We start from the raw sequence: 16,721 nt of genomic DNA, 5'->3' as shown, positions 1-16,721 counted from the left end.
TGTAGATAATTAGTGAGATGTGAACTAATTAGATAATGCTTAATTCTTGCAATGCATTCTCCATAAGACAATCTTAAACTTAGAAAAATGACTGGGTGAGACTAAATGATTAAGAACATAGAATATGTTGGTGTTGAAGGGAGTGAAGGGTGAAGTTGAAGTTGGAGAATTGAAGAGAAGAATCCGGAGGCTTGAAGTTGAAGTACATACATAAGTACCTAGGTACCTACTATCCTTGCCAGGTGATGACCCAAGCGGCAGCCCCACGTGCATAATAGCGGACATCGACCCTGTCCCATAAAATGTGGGACGGATGCCACAATGCACCGCCACCGCGGGGCAAGGCACCCACTATCGTGCACACTAAATTCCACTAAAAGAGCTATCATTCATACCTGTTACAGCTGTAGCCTGTAGGTTAGTTAGATAGGTGCAGCCTCATTGCCATTAACATTTCAACCCTTCAACAAACCAAATCTCCAACTTCTTACCTCAAACAATACCCGGACTTCACGTTCGGTGATCTTCTTTCTTGACTTTATCTCACACCATTTCCTCTTCACTATCAATAATATGGGTTCGAAAGATAAGAATACACTACTTTCATCACAGAAGTCTTCTGACTCTGGACTACAAGTCGTTTTGCATCCTCTAGTCCTTCTTACCATCTCTGATTACATCACACGACACACCCTAAGAGAACAAGCTGGGCCCGTGGTTGGTGCTCTATTAGGACAGCAAAATGGAAGAGAGATTACTATAGAGCATGCTTTTGAGTGCGCTACCTTGGAAGATCCGAAGCTTAATAACTTCATTCTAGACGAGATGTGGTTTGCGCAGCGATTAGAGCAGAGTAAGTTAAGCCCCTTTTCCTATGCTTGACATCCCATCATAGCATGCCTATTAATATCCAAATTATAGTGAAAACGATCCACAACTCTCCCCAACTCGATCTTGTTGGCTGGTATACAGTACTTCCTCAGACCGGTCCGACCTTGGGCATACTTCCCATTCACGAATCAATCCTTCTTAAGCAAAATGAATATGCTCTTCTGCTCGCATTCCACCCCGAAGAGGCCGTCCAGCATTCGGCCGGCAGCAAACTGCCGCTGACTATCTATGAATCAAATTATGAGGCCACGGACGAACCAAGGGTGGATCAAGATGATGACGAGGACAAAGAGATGCGAGACGGTGATCCACCTCTTCGGTTGAAGTTCAGAGAGTTACCTTACTCAGTGGAGACAGGCGAAGCGGAGATGATCAGCATGGATTTTGTGGCTCGTGGGGCTGGCAATGCGACAATGGTTGAGCCTAAAGAACAGAAGAAGCAGATTACCAAGTCTGCCACTGAGACGGATCCGAAAGGAAAGAAAGTCGCGTCGGCACCAGAAACTCAAGACAGCAGCCATGTTGCCGTGGTCAATATACTATCCCGCGAAGATGAAGAGATGATTGCAGCTATTACCGCCAAAGCCAATGCAGTCAAGATGTTGCAGTCACGGGTCAACCTCCTAACAACCTACCTCGAACGATTACCCCCCTCATACCTTTCTCCCAACAATACCACTAACCTTTCTGATGGCCAATATACAATACCATCCCACCCAATCCTTCGATCGATACAAGCTCTAGTTAGTCGGCTCCCGCTACTAGTGCCATCCGACAAGGAAGCCTATGAGCTAGAGATGCTCCGCGAAACCAACGACGTGCACCTGATGGAGCTCCTCAATGACGTAATGCAGAGCCTCAACGAGACCCGGGACATTGGCAAGAAATACACAATTGTCGAGACAGCCAAGAGCCATAGCAAGAAAATCACAGACAACCCAAGAGGAGGCATTCCCGGTGGCTATGACTACGCCGGTCCTGGCGATCTCGCTGTATAATGCTGAGGACCTGGAACGGAATTAAAGTCAAGACCCCGAGCTAAATCGTGCCTATCACCAAGAGTGCCTAGGTAGGTAGTTGGTTCACTGCATTTGCAAAGGCGAAGGAGGCGTTTTAGAGGAACTGTGCTCTACCAGCACTAGACGATACCTGTGTAACCTCAAAACAGAAGTTTTATGATGATGATGAGGATGGATGGGCAGGCATGGAAGGGATGGAAGGGTAGGAAAGGATTATGATATCAATGATGATATGCGGACCAGGCCTGAGAAAGCTTTTTACGAAGCCTTACGAAGCCTCACGATAGACTCAAGACTAGGTACCTAGCATGGACTTCGGTGATAATAAATACCCAAGTATTAGTACCTATGTAGGTGTGTATACTTCAAGTTGTGTGACGATGGGTTTCACACCTCGTACTGCCTACCTACCAGGGGGGCATAATACACTCCTAAGAAATAACCGAAGAGCCAAATCGCCCTAGTTATATCGTAGGACCACGATCGTAAGATACCTAGGTATCTAACGAATATGATTGTTTTCACTGTATGTGTGCGGCAACTACTAAGACATGCCAAAAAAGCATATAGGTAAAGGATAGAATTCAGGTACCCTAGGTAGGTTACCTACCTGTACTAGATGAGAAATAGAAGGAAGGTATTAGACCTCCACATTGAGATTACTCCTCATCTACCAATCACAAGATAAACCGCTTCAGTCTTCCCCAATGTTTTATATTTTTATGGTATAGGTATATAGGTTAAAAAAAGTATTTTGGTTTCCCTGTGAACATTCTAATGCCGTCGTTGGTATATTGGTAGTAAGAGGTAGGCAAGTAGGTATATGAAGTAGGTATTATTTTCGAGATGAAATAACATGAAAAATAATGAAAAAGGGGGTATCCAAGGTGATCCTCATGCTTAGTAGTTAATGTGGCCATGGCCAAAACAAGAAACGTGCAATACCAGGAAAATGCCTATCAGGCATCTAAGCCTCGATGACAACCTTCAACACGAGATTGCCGTTTTCGTCAACGGTTCTGCCAGCAAGTTCAAAGGCGTGCTTGGCAGCACCAAGGCCTTTGAATCGATGCGTTACCATGTCGTCGAGACTTGGTAATGTAAAGCCAGCTCGACCAGAACCCTGCGCAGAGAGTATTCTTATACCGGTAGCGTATGTATTCGCATACCGAAAAATCCCCAAGATATCTACTTCTCGTAGATGCGCCGCAGATATCGGAAGCGTTTGGATTGGGGTGCCCATCCCAACCATAATAACCTTGCCGCCTGGCTTCGTTGCATAGAGGCTCGTATGCATGCAAGCCTCCTTGCCAGTGCACTCAAACGTCACATCAACGCCCTCGTCTTCATCATCGATTTGCAGGTCCGGGGCCAATTTTGTCAATGAGAGTATATCGGCAGCTAAGCTTCTAGCACTCTCAAGTTGGTCATGAATAGAATTGGAAAACAAACTCGCCGGTGTCATTACACCAGGCTCGAGGGGTGTGGAGGTTCCAGAGTCTGTGAGAATGGATGAACTACTAGATGAAATATGTAAAGGACGAGGCACAACGAAACCATGAGTAGCAAAGCCTTTCTTCAGTGCATAGTCAACGCGACCCGCATCTACATCAGTTATAGTAACTGATGTGCAGCCAGATTGGCGCGCCATCGCAGCGGTCAAAAGGCCAACAGTCCCAGCTCCGATGACCAGAGCTGTAGAGCCAGGTGTTGGACTAGCGCGGTTTACGGCATGAATTGCCACGGATAATGGCTCGAGCAGAGCAGCAGCGTCGAAGGAGACATGATCAGGGAGTCTAAAGATATATAGGTTAGTAGGTGAGAAGTGAGTAGAATAGACGCAGAATAGGAAGCATACTTGTGACACCATATTGCCGGATGATTTATCCTCTCTTGAAGCGTTCCTTGGAAGTGAGGCACACTCTTGGCGCTGCTTCTAAATCTCATCTTCTTACACAGGTTATACCTCCCTCTTCGGCATATACCACATTGTCCGCAAGGGACTCCAACCTCAAGAGCGACCCGGTCACCAAGTCTGAATCCGCTAACTTGGGGCCCTATGGCTACGACTGTTCCAGACGACTCGTGTCCGAGAGATAGCGGGGCACAAGCGCATAGGTCCCCATTCGCGAATTTCTTGTAGTAGGACACGTCTGAGCCACATATTCCTGTAGATTTGACAGCAATTTGTAGCTCACCAAGACCAGGCTCATCAAGGATTCTACTTTCCTGTTGATTTATGGTTAGCTAGATTCCCAAGCCACCATCCAAATGAGGTCGGTAGAATATGTGCGAAATTCACCAATGAATAGGGGCCAAGCCTACCAGTCGCAAGTCTCGAGGCCCATGCAACACAGAGGCATTAACCTTGTTTGGATGTTTCGAGTAGACAGAAAGCTGCATGGGTGTGGTATCAGACATCGCAGAGGGCGCCATTGTCAAGCGGTTGCTAATAGCGTGGGGTAGAGTGGGATATGAACTGAAGTTAGAAACCCTATACTCTTTAAGACTATATTGAATCGTGGATAGTAACAGAGCTTGGGGGTAGTAAGACAGGGGAGCTTGAGCCTTGACTGGTTGATACTCTGAGTAGTGTATGGGATGATATGAGTAAATGGAAAGGGTATATCAAGCTAAGTCAGCTAACAAGAGATAATTCCTAATCAATCACCAAAGGCCAAGATTTGCAGTCAAGGTGTAAGTAAGTGTAAGAGGGCATAACGTTCAACATTGACGAGAACCCCCACTCCCTTATGTATTGAAGTGTGATGAAACGCCATAAAAAGCAATTTGTGCCAAATAATGCTAAATATTATCAAGGTGGATTCTAGGATCGGAGTAGAAGCAAGGGTTCGCAAGCTCACGAAGTACACCGTAGTAGGTATTGTTCGAATTTTTCCAGACCCAGTCAAACACCAACGAGTTATCTTGAGTACTATAGAGGGTATTTCACAATCTCGGGAAATCATATGTAAGAGGCTAGTAGCGATGCGACTATGTCAAGTTCGGTAACGAGACCCTTGATGGTGCGTTTGGTGCTTTTGGTGTGGGTGTGGTGTAGCTGTAGACGTTTAGACTTGCATATCCTGTACCTATACATTGTCGTAACGGTACTTCAGGACGAGGCTGGCGAATTATGGCATGGCGTCATTTATAGAATAGTAATATACGTTCCCATGTTGTGTTTCCCTCTAGTTCCACAGGGCGTGCTTCTCCTGGCTCCCCAACCCATATGAGGTTGTAGCCGGGTGATTTCCGCTAACAAGGTAATATATCACTGTGACATCTTGATTCTCCGTTAAGAAATGGGTCATGTACTGGTATTTTAAATCCTTTCGTCGAGAGGATGAGCGGCGCAAATTCTGATACCATCAAGCATCCATTTGAAGTGATGAAAGGCGGCTCACCATGCCACAACTCCGATGGTGCCTCTTAGGCACAGCACTAGATGAGACATAAGTACTAAAGGCCTTGGATTTAGAATACGAAGATTCCCTGGGGAGGACTCGAAGGGGGTTAGTGATGTCGATTACGACTCCACCGGCGCTGTGCCAGAAGATTTCCAGAAGGTCAGACCATCTAGGGCTAGACTTGTCCAAATGCATAAGACAGCCGAAAGAAACGGGAGATATTTCGCCGTAATCCAGATATGAATCTTCGTGAAAATAGTTACTAGGTATTACCTAGCTTAGGCCCTATATATGCAGGCAGATTAAAAAGATCGGGGCACGACCCTGAAATACTACAAAAGCAAGCTGAGTCAATATTGAATGTAAAGATGGTGAGATTCCAGACATATGGGACTGCTACTTGAGTCGTGTAACGGGCCGGGGTTGATAGCCTTTAGTTATCTATTTTGTATAGGATCTGTCACAGACAAATAAGAACATTGAATGAACATTGAAGTGTTGGAGGAATTTGGAGTTTCGAAATGGAAATGGAAATCAAAATGGAAATCAGAAGGCGGAGAATGCTGGATTGCCTGATCGGGAGATTCCATATTAATAACTTCGATGTTGAAGTAGGAGACAAGGGCATCCATCATTATTCAAGGTTGTATTGCTCAAGTACCTTATTGAACTTGGGGTACCTAACTGTCGCGTATCTTGGATTATCAACGTCCTAAGTTCTAACGCAACAATAGGTTTGTGTCACCTATGTAAAACGGCGCATGGGTACGACAGCTTCTAGTACCTGCCTCCACCATTCATACATCAAGTGCCTGGTCGAGACTAAGATCCATGTAGGTGGAAGGAACATGGTGGCGTCCCCCAAACCCAAATAAACTTAAAATCATCCACGACCACGGTTTCCTCAACCTTACATAGGTACCTTAGGTACCTAACCTAGTAGAACATTGAATAAACTTGCTCAGTTATTTTCCTGTCCGTTCCTATCTCGTCTATTGCTACAACCCACTACAACCTAAGTAGGAATGGCTGCCAATTGCCTTGGAAGCTGGCACCATTTCGCCGCATTATGATCCTGAGGAGCAAGAGCCTAGCTCTTGTAGACTATTAGCCTAGAAACAGGCTGCCATGCTACACACTCGTCTATGCAACATATTTCTAGGATGAAATTTACCGCCGCCCCAGTCTTGTAGCGGTACTCTTTCACATGGCGACAGGGACGGCAGCGAAGTGCAGATAATAAATATATGTACTTCGTACTGACCTAGGTAGCAAGTCATCGTGAACTTTCAGCCTGTCGAAACGATCGATCTGACTAGGTACCTAAGAAGCAGATTGAAGGTTCTATAGACTTTCCTATATCCCCCCCCACGTCGGCCAATACCAATACTACTAGGTAGGTAGCATCCTACCTATCGGGAGTCACAGCGTCAAACCGTGTGCTTGAGTATCATCGACCTGTTTTCGGCACTGGTACAACATGAATAGATTATGCTCCTCAGCCACACATTGCAACAGGTCGTACGACAGGCTCCACGACATCATCTTTCACATGCCTCCTTGAGGGCTCTTCTGCTACGACATGCCGAAGAGTATTTGGAACCCTCAAGCATCTTACTGTGACTCGAGTCTACTTCTACGTCTATCACAGCCGGCTATGAACGTCGTTCGGAGCCGTGGCCGGTCTTCCAAGTTCAAGCAATGATCAACTGCTGAGGCAATGTCATGTTACTACGAGTCGGTAGCTGAGGTTCGCGCCGATCTGCCTATCCATGGACAGCATTCTACCCGTGCCCCCAGGTCTCAACCAAGTTCAATTGGTTGAAGCTCATTAACGGAAGTCGGAATCATTCTCCCCTTACTACATACACGATATGGAGACTATGTGCGTGCAGTGCATAGATTTATCGTGACAACATCTCCATGTCTACAATGTTAGAAGAGATATGCAGAGCAGACCTAGTAGGTATGTAAGGCCTTTGCCCCAATTCAGCGTCTTGAGGGGTTCCGTCCCGCTGGACAGAATTGGAGAAATTGGAGATCACCACCTCAATCCCTTTACACAGGGTAAAGTATACTCTATTACGGTCTAGGCCCAATAACTCACCGTCTTTTGTTACTTTCTTTACCCTGTTTTTCGACGAGCCTGGTATCTCTTATAAACTGTATTATTGCTCCGTTTATGGTTGATTCAAAGTAGCTACGAAACTTTGCACATGCAACGCGACGGAGTTCTCGGGAGCAATTTCGGCGATCGACTTGAATAAGCTCCTCGGCGCCAGGTTCAATGCTGGTAACACTGCTGGGCTCTAATCCACATTGTACGCACGAAGTAAAGGTGTACTTCATTGTCTAACATAATGTTAGCAATGTCGTGAAACTGCTGCATGTCACATCGTTGGACCGATCTCGCAGAGATTATGATAGGTCATCACGCAATCAACACTTGCACTCAGCCCAATTTTTGAGATGGTGGTGAGGTTGGTCGTCCTAGTTCTACTGATAATGGTCAGCTAGAAACTTGAACTTCCCTGCTTTGGGCCATGATGAGTCAAGATTGATAGACATACATATATGCCTCGATAGCTCCCTATGGAAATTTACCTACCTAGGTAAGTAACTACCTAGATGCATCATACGCAGAGTAGCAATCATACCCACAAGATCGGAGTGGTTCGTCTAACTCCCCGTCCTAACCTCCTTAATCATACTACCTATTATATGAGAATATCGAACTACCGAGGTCGAAGTTCGACAGGTCACTAAGCACAACAAGCTCCCATTAGATATCTCCCATCCCTTCGGACCATTCGCTAGCTCTTTTGTCAGTGTTGACATATCTAGGGCTATTTTTAATTCTAAATATTTCGCCGGTCTCGCCATAAATCTACATGTCATATTACACCAACCACATGCGTGTCATACTACGTGGTTTCAACCTACATATGCGGACCTGGGCCAAAAGTACGTGAACATGATAAGTTTCGCCCCCCGGCTAAAAACACCAACATAGGAATACAATTCAGAGGCGGCACTGAACTGAGACACCACTACTCAATAAGGTCTCCATGAGAGACAATAAGCTAATAGATAAAGCAAGCAATATAGGTGCTTAGCACTACCGAGTAGCATGGCTGTGCATACCTATGTATGTGCCATCGACCCGAGCTTGCATTACATACAGCTTTGCTCTTTAAGTGCCTACCTACACACTAGGTAGGTGGGCAACCATCTCATAGGTACCCAGTAGCTAGTTATATGAGATGAACATTTGAAGCTTCTTCACACCTCATCAAAATGGGAGATCCGGACATATGTGCCTTCGCATACACCTCATCGCCACCCACATACTTCTGGATACGGAAACTGTCATCGATCCTTCTTTGCTACCTTACTCCCTAGTCTCTCAGATCAACTGCACGATCGATACGTCAAAAGTGTAGGCCGCCTAGAGGAATCGTGATCGGCCCAATTCCTTCCCAAGATTTGATTTCAATGACATCTATCACTATGAGCGCCTAGAGGAAATTCGAAGCAGTGAAAGTTGAATACGAAATCTTGGAACTTATTCATGGAGACCGCATGGCTTGGCATCCACGAATTCAATGGACCACCTATACATGGTACACGTGTGGCTGCTATTTGATATACCTACATCAGTATGCGCCTTATGTACCTAGTAGACACTACATACATATCAGACATATAAGACATTGGGGTATATGTACCTACCTGCTAAGTCTATATAGATATGATCCGATAGAGCATCCATTGAAGTGCGACTACGACACTGCGCATATATTGCATGCCCAAGCAGTTACCTAGTGACGCCATATGCCCTATAACTGTATCCCGAGCCGAAGAAAAAGGGAAACGAAGGACAAACGCCATCAATGCCGGTACGTGGTTCCCCGATTCAACCGCATCCGAAGTCATTTGCAGTACCGATCCGATTGATCGGTGGTGAAACAACGGGAATGTTGCCGTTTTATTTTGTTTTGGGGTTTTTTCGCCACTCTCATGTTCGGGATATACATACATCATGGTATATATGTATGATAATTCATGTATTCGTAATATAATTAGCACATATAGCAGTGATATGTAGGTACATACTAGGTAAGCACATACATATGTGGTGTTCTTTCAACTCGGCGATATTAGATGGGTGTTTGCATGAAATCGGCCGCAGGAAACACTTGAATAAAAGCCAAGAAGCAGGGCTGCTATACATGAGCTGGTGTCTTGCATGATTTGCTACATACCCAGGGCCTTCAATGTTCCTACTTACATACAAACCTACCTGCATACAATGCCATACATTCGTGGATGCCTATCTTGGTACATATTATGTACCTCTAGGGCTACTTACCTACAGTAGCGCGGCTAGGCACCGCAAAGCTAACTACGTATATGTAGCTTGGTAGTACAGGCCTACCCGGCACATACATACATACGTATCGTATTAAAATGTTTCTGCTTCATACTTACATATGTATTCTACTATGTATGTTCCAAGGTTGATATCTATCTATTATCGTTGCACCATGGGGTAGGCAGGTAAATACGTAGACATGTAAGTAAGTTAGCCGAACACCCAAGCCGAAAAAAAAAAGGGGGGGGGCCTGTAGGTTCCTCGGAACACAGTCCCGTAGCTAAATATGTAGGTAATGAGAGAGAAGAAAAAAAAGAAGGGGAAAGGGAAAAAAAAAAGGAAAGGAAAGGTTCCTGCAAGGTTCCGGATCCCTCGCCACGAACATGGAAAACTTCTGGCCCGGAAGCATCGCCGACGAAAGCGGCCAGTAGAGGGAGTATATGTACCTAATGTAGGTAGGTATATGCCTACACAAGCGTAAGGACAAGGAGAAGATATCTACCTAGTAGGTAAGCTACCTACGTATCGTAACGTACCTGTATGGGTAGGTAGACAGACAAGTTAGTTATGGATGCAAGTTTCGATATGCGCCGAAGAAAAGCCCGCCCAGGTCCCAGGTACTAGGCATGTAGAACAATGGTCATTGACAGTTTGTCTACAGATCCACGTACATACCTGCCTCCTATATACCTACACTACTGTAGATACAATTATACTAGCTTCCAGGTACCTAGGTAGGTATCTGGCAGACAGGAAGGTAGGTAGGTATATTCTCATCGTTGCGGCGAATCAGGATGGAAACGAGGCTTTTATTACCCGGAGACATCCCATTCTTTAACAAGTTTGGGTTTGGTTTACGATACTAAAAACACAAGATACATCCTCATCCTCATCCATCCATCCATCCATCCATCATGATCATAACCCTCATCAGAACGTGCTCGTCGCCAGTCGGCTCGCCGCGTTTCTTGCATCCACGCGATCCTCGTCGTCTTCTTCCGCCAGGCCCGGCAAGCCCCCGCCGCTGCCGCTGAGCGCCCTGGATCCTGGGCGCTGCTGCTGCTGTTGCTGCTGCTGCGGGCTCCCGTTCTCGGCATCGTCCTCCTCGCCCATGTTCGACATGAAGCTCCCCGACATGCTCCTATCGGTACGGCGAGGCACACCACTCCAGGAGTCGCCCTTGGGCCCCTGGCTCGCAGCCATGCTCGCACGCCGGACTGTCGGGTGGGCCTCGCGCCCCAGCCGGCTTAGACCCCCGGAGGCGTCTATGGCTCTGATATCGGGCCGAACGTTCTCTAGCAGGGCGAGGGTGCGTCTCTCGGCCTCGATCTCGCGGGTGACGAACTCGCGGATGCTTAGGCGCAAGTCCGCGGTAGTTCTAGCGAACCACTTACGTCGCTCTTGAACCAAGTTTTGCGTTACCCTAGTCGTCTTTCTCGCCAACTCTAACTCGGTGCGGCTGGCCTCATCCAGGGAGGAGATGGCTTCGTCAACTTTGTCGGGCCGTACGGTGGAACTAGCCCTCACCCTATCCGCCGCGTTCCGCTTGCTCCGTGTATTCTCCTGGGCTTGCAAAAATTCGCGAATTAGGAGTTGCCTGTTAGTCAAAGTTTCCTTGACAATAAATGCATCCTGCGAGTGATACTGGAACGGGTCGCCGAGAGTGGTCGCTTCGGCAGTAGCTTGAGCTGCATGGTAGTCACCCACCGTCTGCACAATCTTGCCGAGTTTCCGGTATGCGTTTGATAGGCCTTGATGCGGCTCTTGGGTGTGCATGCCGCCCAGCTTGACGCCGAAATCGGACTCTGATAGCCCCAACCCTACTCCTGTGTCAGCTATTGGAAAGCTCTTCGTAGATTGTGAGTGTGAGGGAATGAAAAAATAGCGTACCTCTGCGAGACTTGACAAGTCGATCGACTTTATGCCCCGCGTCCATCGAACCCAGGTAAAACAGCTTCACTATAGGCCGTGCTTCCGCAAGCTCTGGGGTGTCATCTGGCGGGGGAGCGAATTGCTTCAACAATTTTCTCCGCACACCAGTTGCCGGTTGCTTCTTCTTGACCATTGGACTGTACCCAAAGTCACTCTCAACGAATAAAACCATTTCGTCATCTCTCATAAGCACCTCATTGCTACACACGTAGTTCAACCATCTCTGCAATAGTGCCTTGACCCTCGTCTCGTCTTCGTCGGTTCCAGCGCCTGCAGATGTCACTGATGGGGGTACAGCGGGAACCATGGCGTCGGGGTTGGCGGATATCAAATGCTCAGCTAACTTAACGAATTCGGAATGTAAGCGGCGGACGTCACGGAACTGGGTGGTCCGGAATTTAGGTATATTTGTCTACGAATGTAAGTATCGCACACATAAGTCCGTCTTCCAGTTGAGACCTACATGCACATCAAATCTCAAGATTGGATCTTTGCGACCCGTTCGCTCCAACCCCGTAATTTTTGCTTGCAATTTATAATGAGGACCCCGAGGTCGTTGTGGTTGTTGCTCACGCTCTGGTGATGGGCCGGTTCCAGGGGAGTTGTCGTGTGTCTGCGACTGCTGCTGCGGTGTACCCGGAAGCTGTTCTTCTGCCTCAGCTCCGGCGTCGTGGGGTTGCGAGGGCTCGGATTGTTCTGCAGAATCGTATGCCTTCGTAGAGGCAGTGCTGCTGGCTGTGCCTGGACGTTTGAAAGCATTGAGGCCGGGATCTTCTTGCGCAAATCCATTATTCGAGTCTTGGGTTGGGTATGGATACGGAGGCTGTTCGTTGCCTAGGGAGTTGAAGGTGGACTCATTACGTCGCGGAGAGGCAGGCGGCGATGAGCCCCAAGGGGAGGCGCCGACCGGGTGCTCGTCATCAGCTATGGAAGAGTGGTAGTCCATGGCGTGCCTTGAGAAAGCAGCAGCGGAGAGGGAGATGTTTTAGTATGTAAGATGTAGTATGTAGTATGTAGATGTTGACGGGATTAGTGGAATGGTGGAGTGGGTGGATGTAGAGCAAGCGTTAGGGGTTGCATGCTAGGATTAAAATCAAAATCACTTGCAGCAACCAATAATTGCTCACTGGATAGAAGAAATGAGCACCTTAGGTAGGTTATGTAGGATTCGCCGCCTCGCCTCGGTTGTAAGACTCAAGTTGTATTGAAGAAAACTGCTTCAAAGCCTTGCTTATTAAAGTTGACGTAGGTATGTAGGTAAGGTAGTTTACCTAGCACAAAATAAACTTGAAATGCATAACTTCAAGTTGAATCCCAACTGCCTTGAATGTTCTTTCTTCTTAAGAACATTGAATGGTTAGAAAAGTTGCGAGCATGCGACTAACCTAGTACCTAGTACTAGGTACCATAGCTATGTAGTACGTACCACCCAACTACCTACTAGGTACTAACCTTAGGTACCTAGGTATGTATCATCAGACTCAGACTCCAGAGTGTAACCTTGGTAATGGCCCGTGCGTTTATAGATCTGTGCATTTCACCAAAAATGGATCTTTTTTTTTTTTTTTTTTTTTTTAACTGAATTCCACTTATTGGATAAGATCAACATCAAATTATGTACAGTTGAGAGTTCAAGTTGTTAGTTCTCCAAATCAAAGTCATTCATTCATGTTTGTATTAACATTAATTCATAAAAGTTGTTGGAAAGTCTATATTTTAAGATTATACAGTTCAAGTTATATCTTGCAGGAATTCATTTCATATCTCAAACTCCCACTCCCACTCCCTCAGTTATGAAATGGTCGTAGTTCGCGGGTATGATCTTATTCGCACTTACATGTCGACCCCCCCTCAGACCCAGTCCACCTCGACTTCTCAGGCTGTTATCACTGCGCTTGAAGCATTATGAAAACGAATATCGCAATGTTAGGCGATCCTCAACTCACACTAGTTCCCATAGTGTGGGAATCGAACATGTCCGCAATATAGGTATCATTGCCCATGTCGATGCAGTACGTCTCATATAAGCACTTTCATCAACTACACTATAGAGCCTAGTGCTTATACAATCATCCAGGGGAAAACGACAACCACGGAGCAGATGCTTTACAATTCTGGGGCTTTGAAACGTGCAGGAAGTAAGTTACTATCACTTCCCATAAATTTTCGACTTGCTAGAATTCCCATACTTAATTAATACTTATCTTTTGAATAAGGACACATGAGATGGCCAGATCTGCTCGTACATTTAGCTAACGATTGTTCTAGATGTTGACGTAGGAGATACCGTGACTGATTTTTTACCTATGGAGAGACAGAGAGGAATTACAATCCAATCTGCCGCAATCACATTCACTTGGCCATTAAAGGAGCGTCTGGCCCCGGGCAAAAATCAGTATATCATCAACCTTATCGATACACCTGGTCATGTGGATTTCAGGTTCGAGGTAGAACGCTGTATCCCCGTGCTTGATGGCGCTGTCTGCGTTATCGACGGAGTAGAGGGTGTTGAGGCACACACTGAGAGAGTGTGGTCTTCTGCCCAAGAGTTCAAAGTTCCTCGTGTCGTCTTCGTCAACAAACTTGATCGGGATGGCGCCTCCTTCAAGAAGTCCGTACAGGACATTGGGCTAAAACTTAATGGGATGCCATTGGTTTGTCAGATACCTTGGTGGGGCAAGGATAGCATACGGGGTGTAGTTGATGTCATATCTCGTTCTGTCGTTAGTTGGATGGGAACAAAAGATCACCCTGAGGAGCTATCGGGGATCTCTCTTGAGGGTACCATAAAGGACGAGACTGAACGCGCACGTGAGAGGCTGATTGAACAGCTCTGCGAGAAGGACGACGAACTCCTAGAATTATGGACTGCCCATGGAAGCAACCTATCCGAAATGAATATCAAACAGAGCATTCGTCGTGTGGTTAATTATGGAGACGGGTCTTTAATACCCGTCTTTGCAGGATCTAGCTTGAAGAACATCGGTGTTGCCGCTTTGCTGGACGCAGTCACAGATTATTTACCCAATCCCCAAGATCGTCCCGAGCTTGAGGTCCGGGTTAGACAGACACAGCAACCTCTAAGCCAGGTTCTTCAAGCATTGGAGTCTTCCAAAAAGTCTCAACTCCGCTTCGAGGCTCTTGCTTCAGTTTTTAAGGTGGTCAATGATCCCCGCCGAGGAATGCTAGCTTTCGTCCGAGTCTATACGGGAAACCTAAGAAAGAACGCGCCTATGTGGAATGCTAACCTGCAAGAATTTGAGAGGCCTCTCAGCATGATGCAAATATCCGCAGAACAGACTCTTGAGATTCCCTACTTATCTCCTGGCCAGATAGGTGCAATCGCTGGCCTGAAAGCTGCACGGACTGGAGACACATTGCTAACCTTTGGCGCCAACAAAAAACCGCAAACAGAACTTGCGACAATACAAGTACGGCCCCCCAAAATTCCACCTGCTGTAGCCTTTCTTGTTTTGGATGCATATAGTCCGACTGGTGCTAAGGCACTCGAGGAAGCTCTAGAAAACCTTTCGAGAGAAGATCCCAGTTTGCGCTGGTTTCAGGATGAGAAAACAGAACAGTATACCCTTTCTGGGATGGGTACGCTCCACCTAGAAGTTGCCCGCGATCGTCTCCAGAATCATTACAAGGTCGAGGCATATTGGGGTTCGATCTCGGTTGATTACAAAGAATATTTAATGGAGCCGACAGCCTCGCACCGAGCGGTCTTTGACAGGGTAATAGCAGGAAAGTCTGGTAAGGCTGCCTGCTCGGTGGTCATCGAACCTCTCGAAGACCACCATCGTGAGACATTATCAGGACCCTTCATCGAGCGAGACGGCAATATAATCCAAGTCGTATTCTCACATGAGAGCCAAATACCCGACGTTGATGGCACAAGACAACATCTCTCGAATGGTGTAATAGCAGCACTGACGAGAGGTCCCCGTCGAAACTCGCCGATGCACCACTGTCTTGTCACCGTCTCATACAATCCCACAACGGACTCGTTCGGATCAGCTCCAAGTTCCCATCTCATCAGCGCAGCGAACAAGGCGGTACGGGCCGCCCTTCAGGAAGCTTATCAACAAAAAATGATCGGCATACTTGAGCCTGTAATGAGGGTCACGATCGTCTGTCCCGAAGTCTCAGCGGGCGCAGTTCAACATGACATACACACCGTCCGTGGGGGGCACGTCCTCGAAGTCAAGGACATACAAGAAAGCCACACAGAAGAAGGCGACATCACTGACGTGGCCAAGATCTATGCTCCTCCCGATCCCTACGAGTTTCAAACGACGATACGGGAAACACAAACGGGCCGCTTACGAAAACTCGAGATTACGGCTCTTGTGCCGTTTGTGGAGATGCTAGATTACGATACCCTACTCCGGGGGAAAACACAGGGAAGACATACTTTGACCATGGCTCTGGACACCTTCGAGAGGGTCACGGGGCCCAGGGAGAAGGGGCTTTGATCTACATAGGTAGGTAGTTTCCATTGGTATTCGGTTGGGAGGTTAAGGCACTGAGATGGCGCATCATCGTGGTATGCCTCATGCCCATTTGCATGCATACTCCCTACGTACATACTATATAGGTATTTACATATGTACGTGGCATGGGAGTTTTTATGCCAAGTGGTATATCTCTGTATGTATATACTATACTCTATGACTGTTCAGATCAAATTCATCAAAGTGATCAAAGTGATCAAAGTAATTATTTCATCTTCATATCATTTACTACCTCCCGTGGACACGTGGATCAAAGCGATATTGGCTTGAACTGCGGTGTAACAGAGAGCTACCAGAGGAATAGCAGAGTAATATGCTGCCCGCATGATGACGGTGAAGCTCGTCTGTGGCAATGCTACCTACATATGCAAGTACCAACAATGGACATCCAGATACATATCTTTATCTTGAAGTGTTTAAATTTTATAGTCTAAGGGGGTAGGTCGCGAATGCGTGTTGGTAGAAATGCATGACTACATGTACTGCCTGATATGTGGTTGTAGCCCAAAAAGGAGGCAAGGCTCGAGGCTTGTTACATTCAATGCTACCTTCTACTACATATGAATGCACTCTTCTC

General features: G+C 46.7%; 4 protein-coding genes across 4 annotated transcripts; 2 read left to right on the top strand and 2 right to left on the bottom strand.

Annotated features, from left to right (window-relative positions):
- Positions 1-421: 421 nt before the first annotated feature.
- Positions 422-2,054, top strand: GGS25DRAFT_333459 (uncharacterized protein). The gene is made up of 2 exons (XM_049257912.1): positions 422-853; positions 922-2,054. Exons 1-2 carry the CDS (start codon positions 574-576, stop codon positions 1,887-1,889), a joined length of 1,248 nt encoding a protein of 415 aa, XP_049115830.1. The 5' UTR covers positions 422-573; the 3' UTR covers positions 1,890-2,054.
- Positions 2,055-2,551: 497 nt separating this feature from the next.
- GGS25DRAFT_333454 (GroES-like protein) lies at positions 2,552-4,473 on the bottom strand. The gene is made up of 3 exons (XM_049257911.1): positions 4,236-4,473; positions 3,769-4,139; positions 2,552-3,706 (listed from the first exon to the last, which is right to left on the bottom strand). The coding sequence occupies exons 1-3, from the start codon at positions 4,344-4,346 to the stop codon at positions 2,878-2,880; spliced, it is 1,311 nt and encodes a 436-aa protein (XP_049115829.1). The 5' UTR covers positions 4,347-4,473; the 3' UTR covers positions 2,552-2,877.
- A 6,106-nt stretch (positions 4,474-10,579) lies between these two features.
- GGS25DRAFT_333378 (vacuolar protein sorting-associated protein Vps17) lies at positions 10,580-12,989 on the bottom strand. Its single transcript, XM_049257910.1, has 3 exons — positions 12,091-12,989; positions 11,586-12,039; positions 10,580-11,515 (listed from the first exon to the last, which is right to left on the bottom strand). Exons 1-3 carry the CDS (start codon positions 12,571-12,573, stop codon positions 10,626-10,628), a joined length of 1,827 nt encoding a protein of 608 aa, XP_049115828.1. The 5' UTR covers positions 12,574-12,989; the 3' UTR covers positions 10,580-10,625.
- A 226-nt stretch (positions 12,990-13,215) lies between these two features.
- On the top strand, positions 13,216-16,535 carry GGS25DRAFT_495831 (P-loop containing nucleoside triphosphate hydrolase protein). The gene is made up of 3 exons (XM_049261481.1): positions 13,216-13,639; positions 13,705-13,765; positions 13,896-16,535. The coding sequence occupies exons 1-3, from the start codon at positions 13,445-13,447 to the stop codon at positions 16,103-16,105; spliced, it is 2,466 nt and encodes an 821-aa protein (XP_049115827.1). The 5' UTR covers positions 13,216-13,444; the 3' UTR covers positions 16,106-16,535.
- Positions 16,536-16,721: the final 186 nt, after the last annotated feature.

The sequence above is a fragment of the Hypoxylon fragiforme genome, assembly GCF_022984875.1.
Source record: "Hypoxylon fragiforme strain CBS 206.31 chromosome Unknown GGS25scaffold_6, whole genome shotgun sequence".
Taxonomy (NCBI): domain Eukaryota; kingdom Fungi; phylum Ascomycota; class Sordariomycetes; order Xylariales; family Hypoxylaceae; genus Hypoxylon; species Hypoxylon fragiforme.
This window is presented reverse-complemented; position numbering and strand designations above follow the sequence as displayed.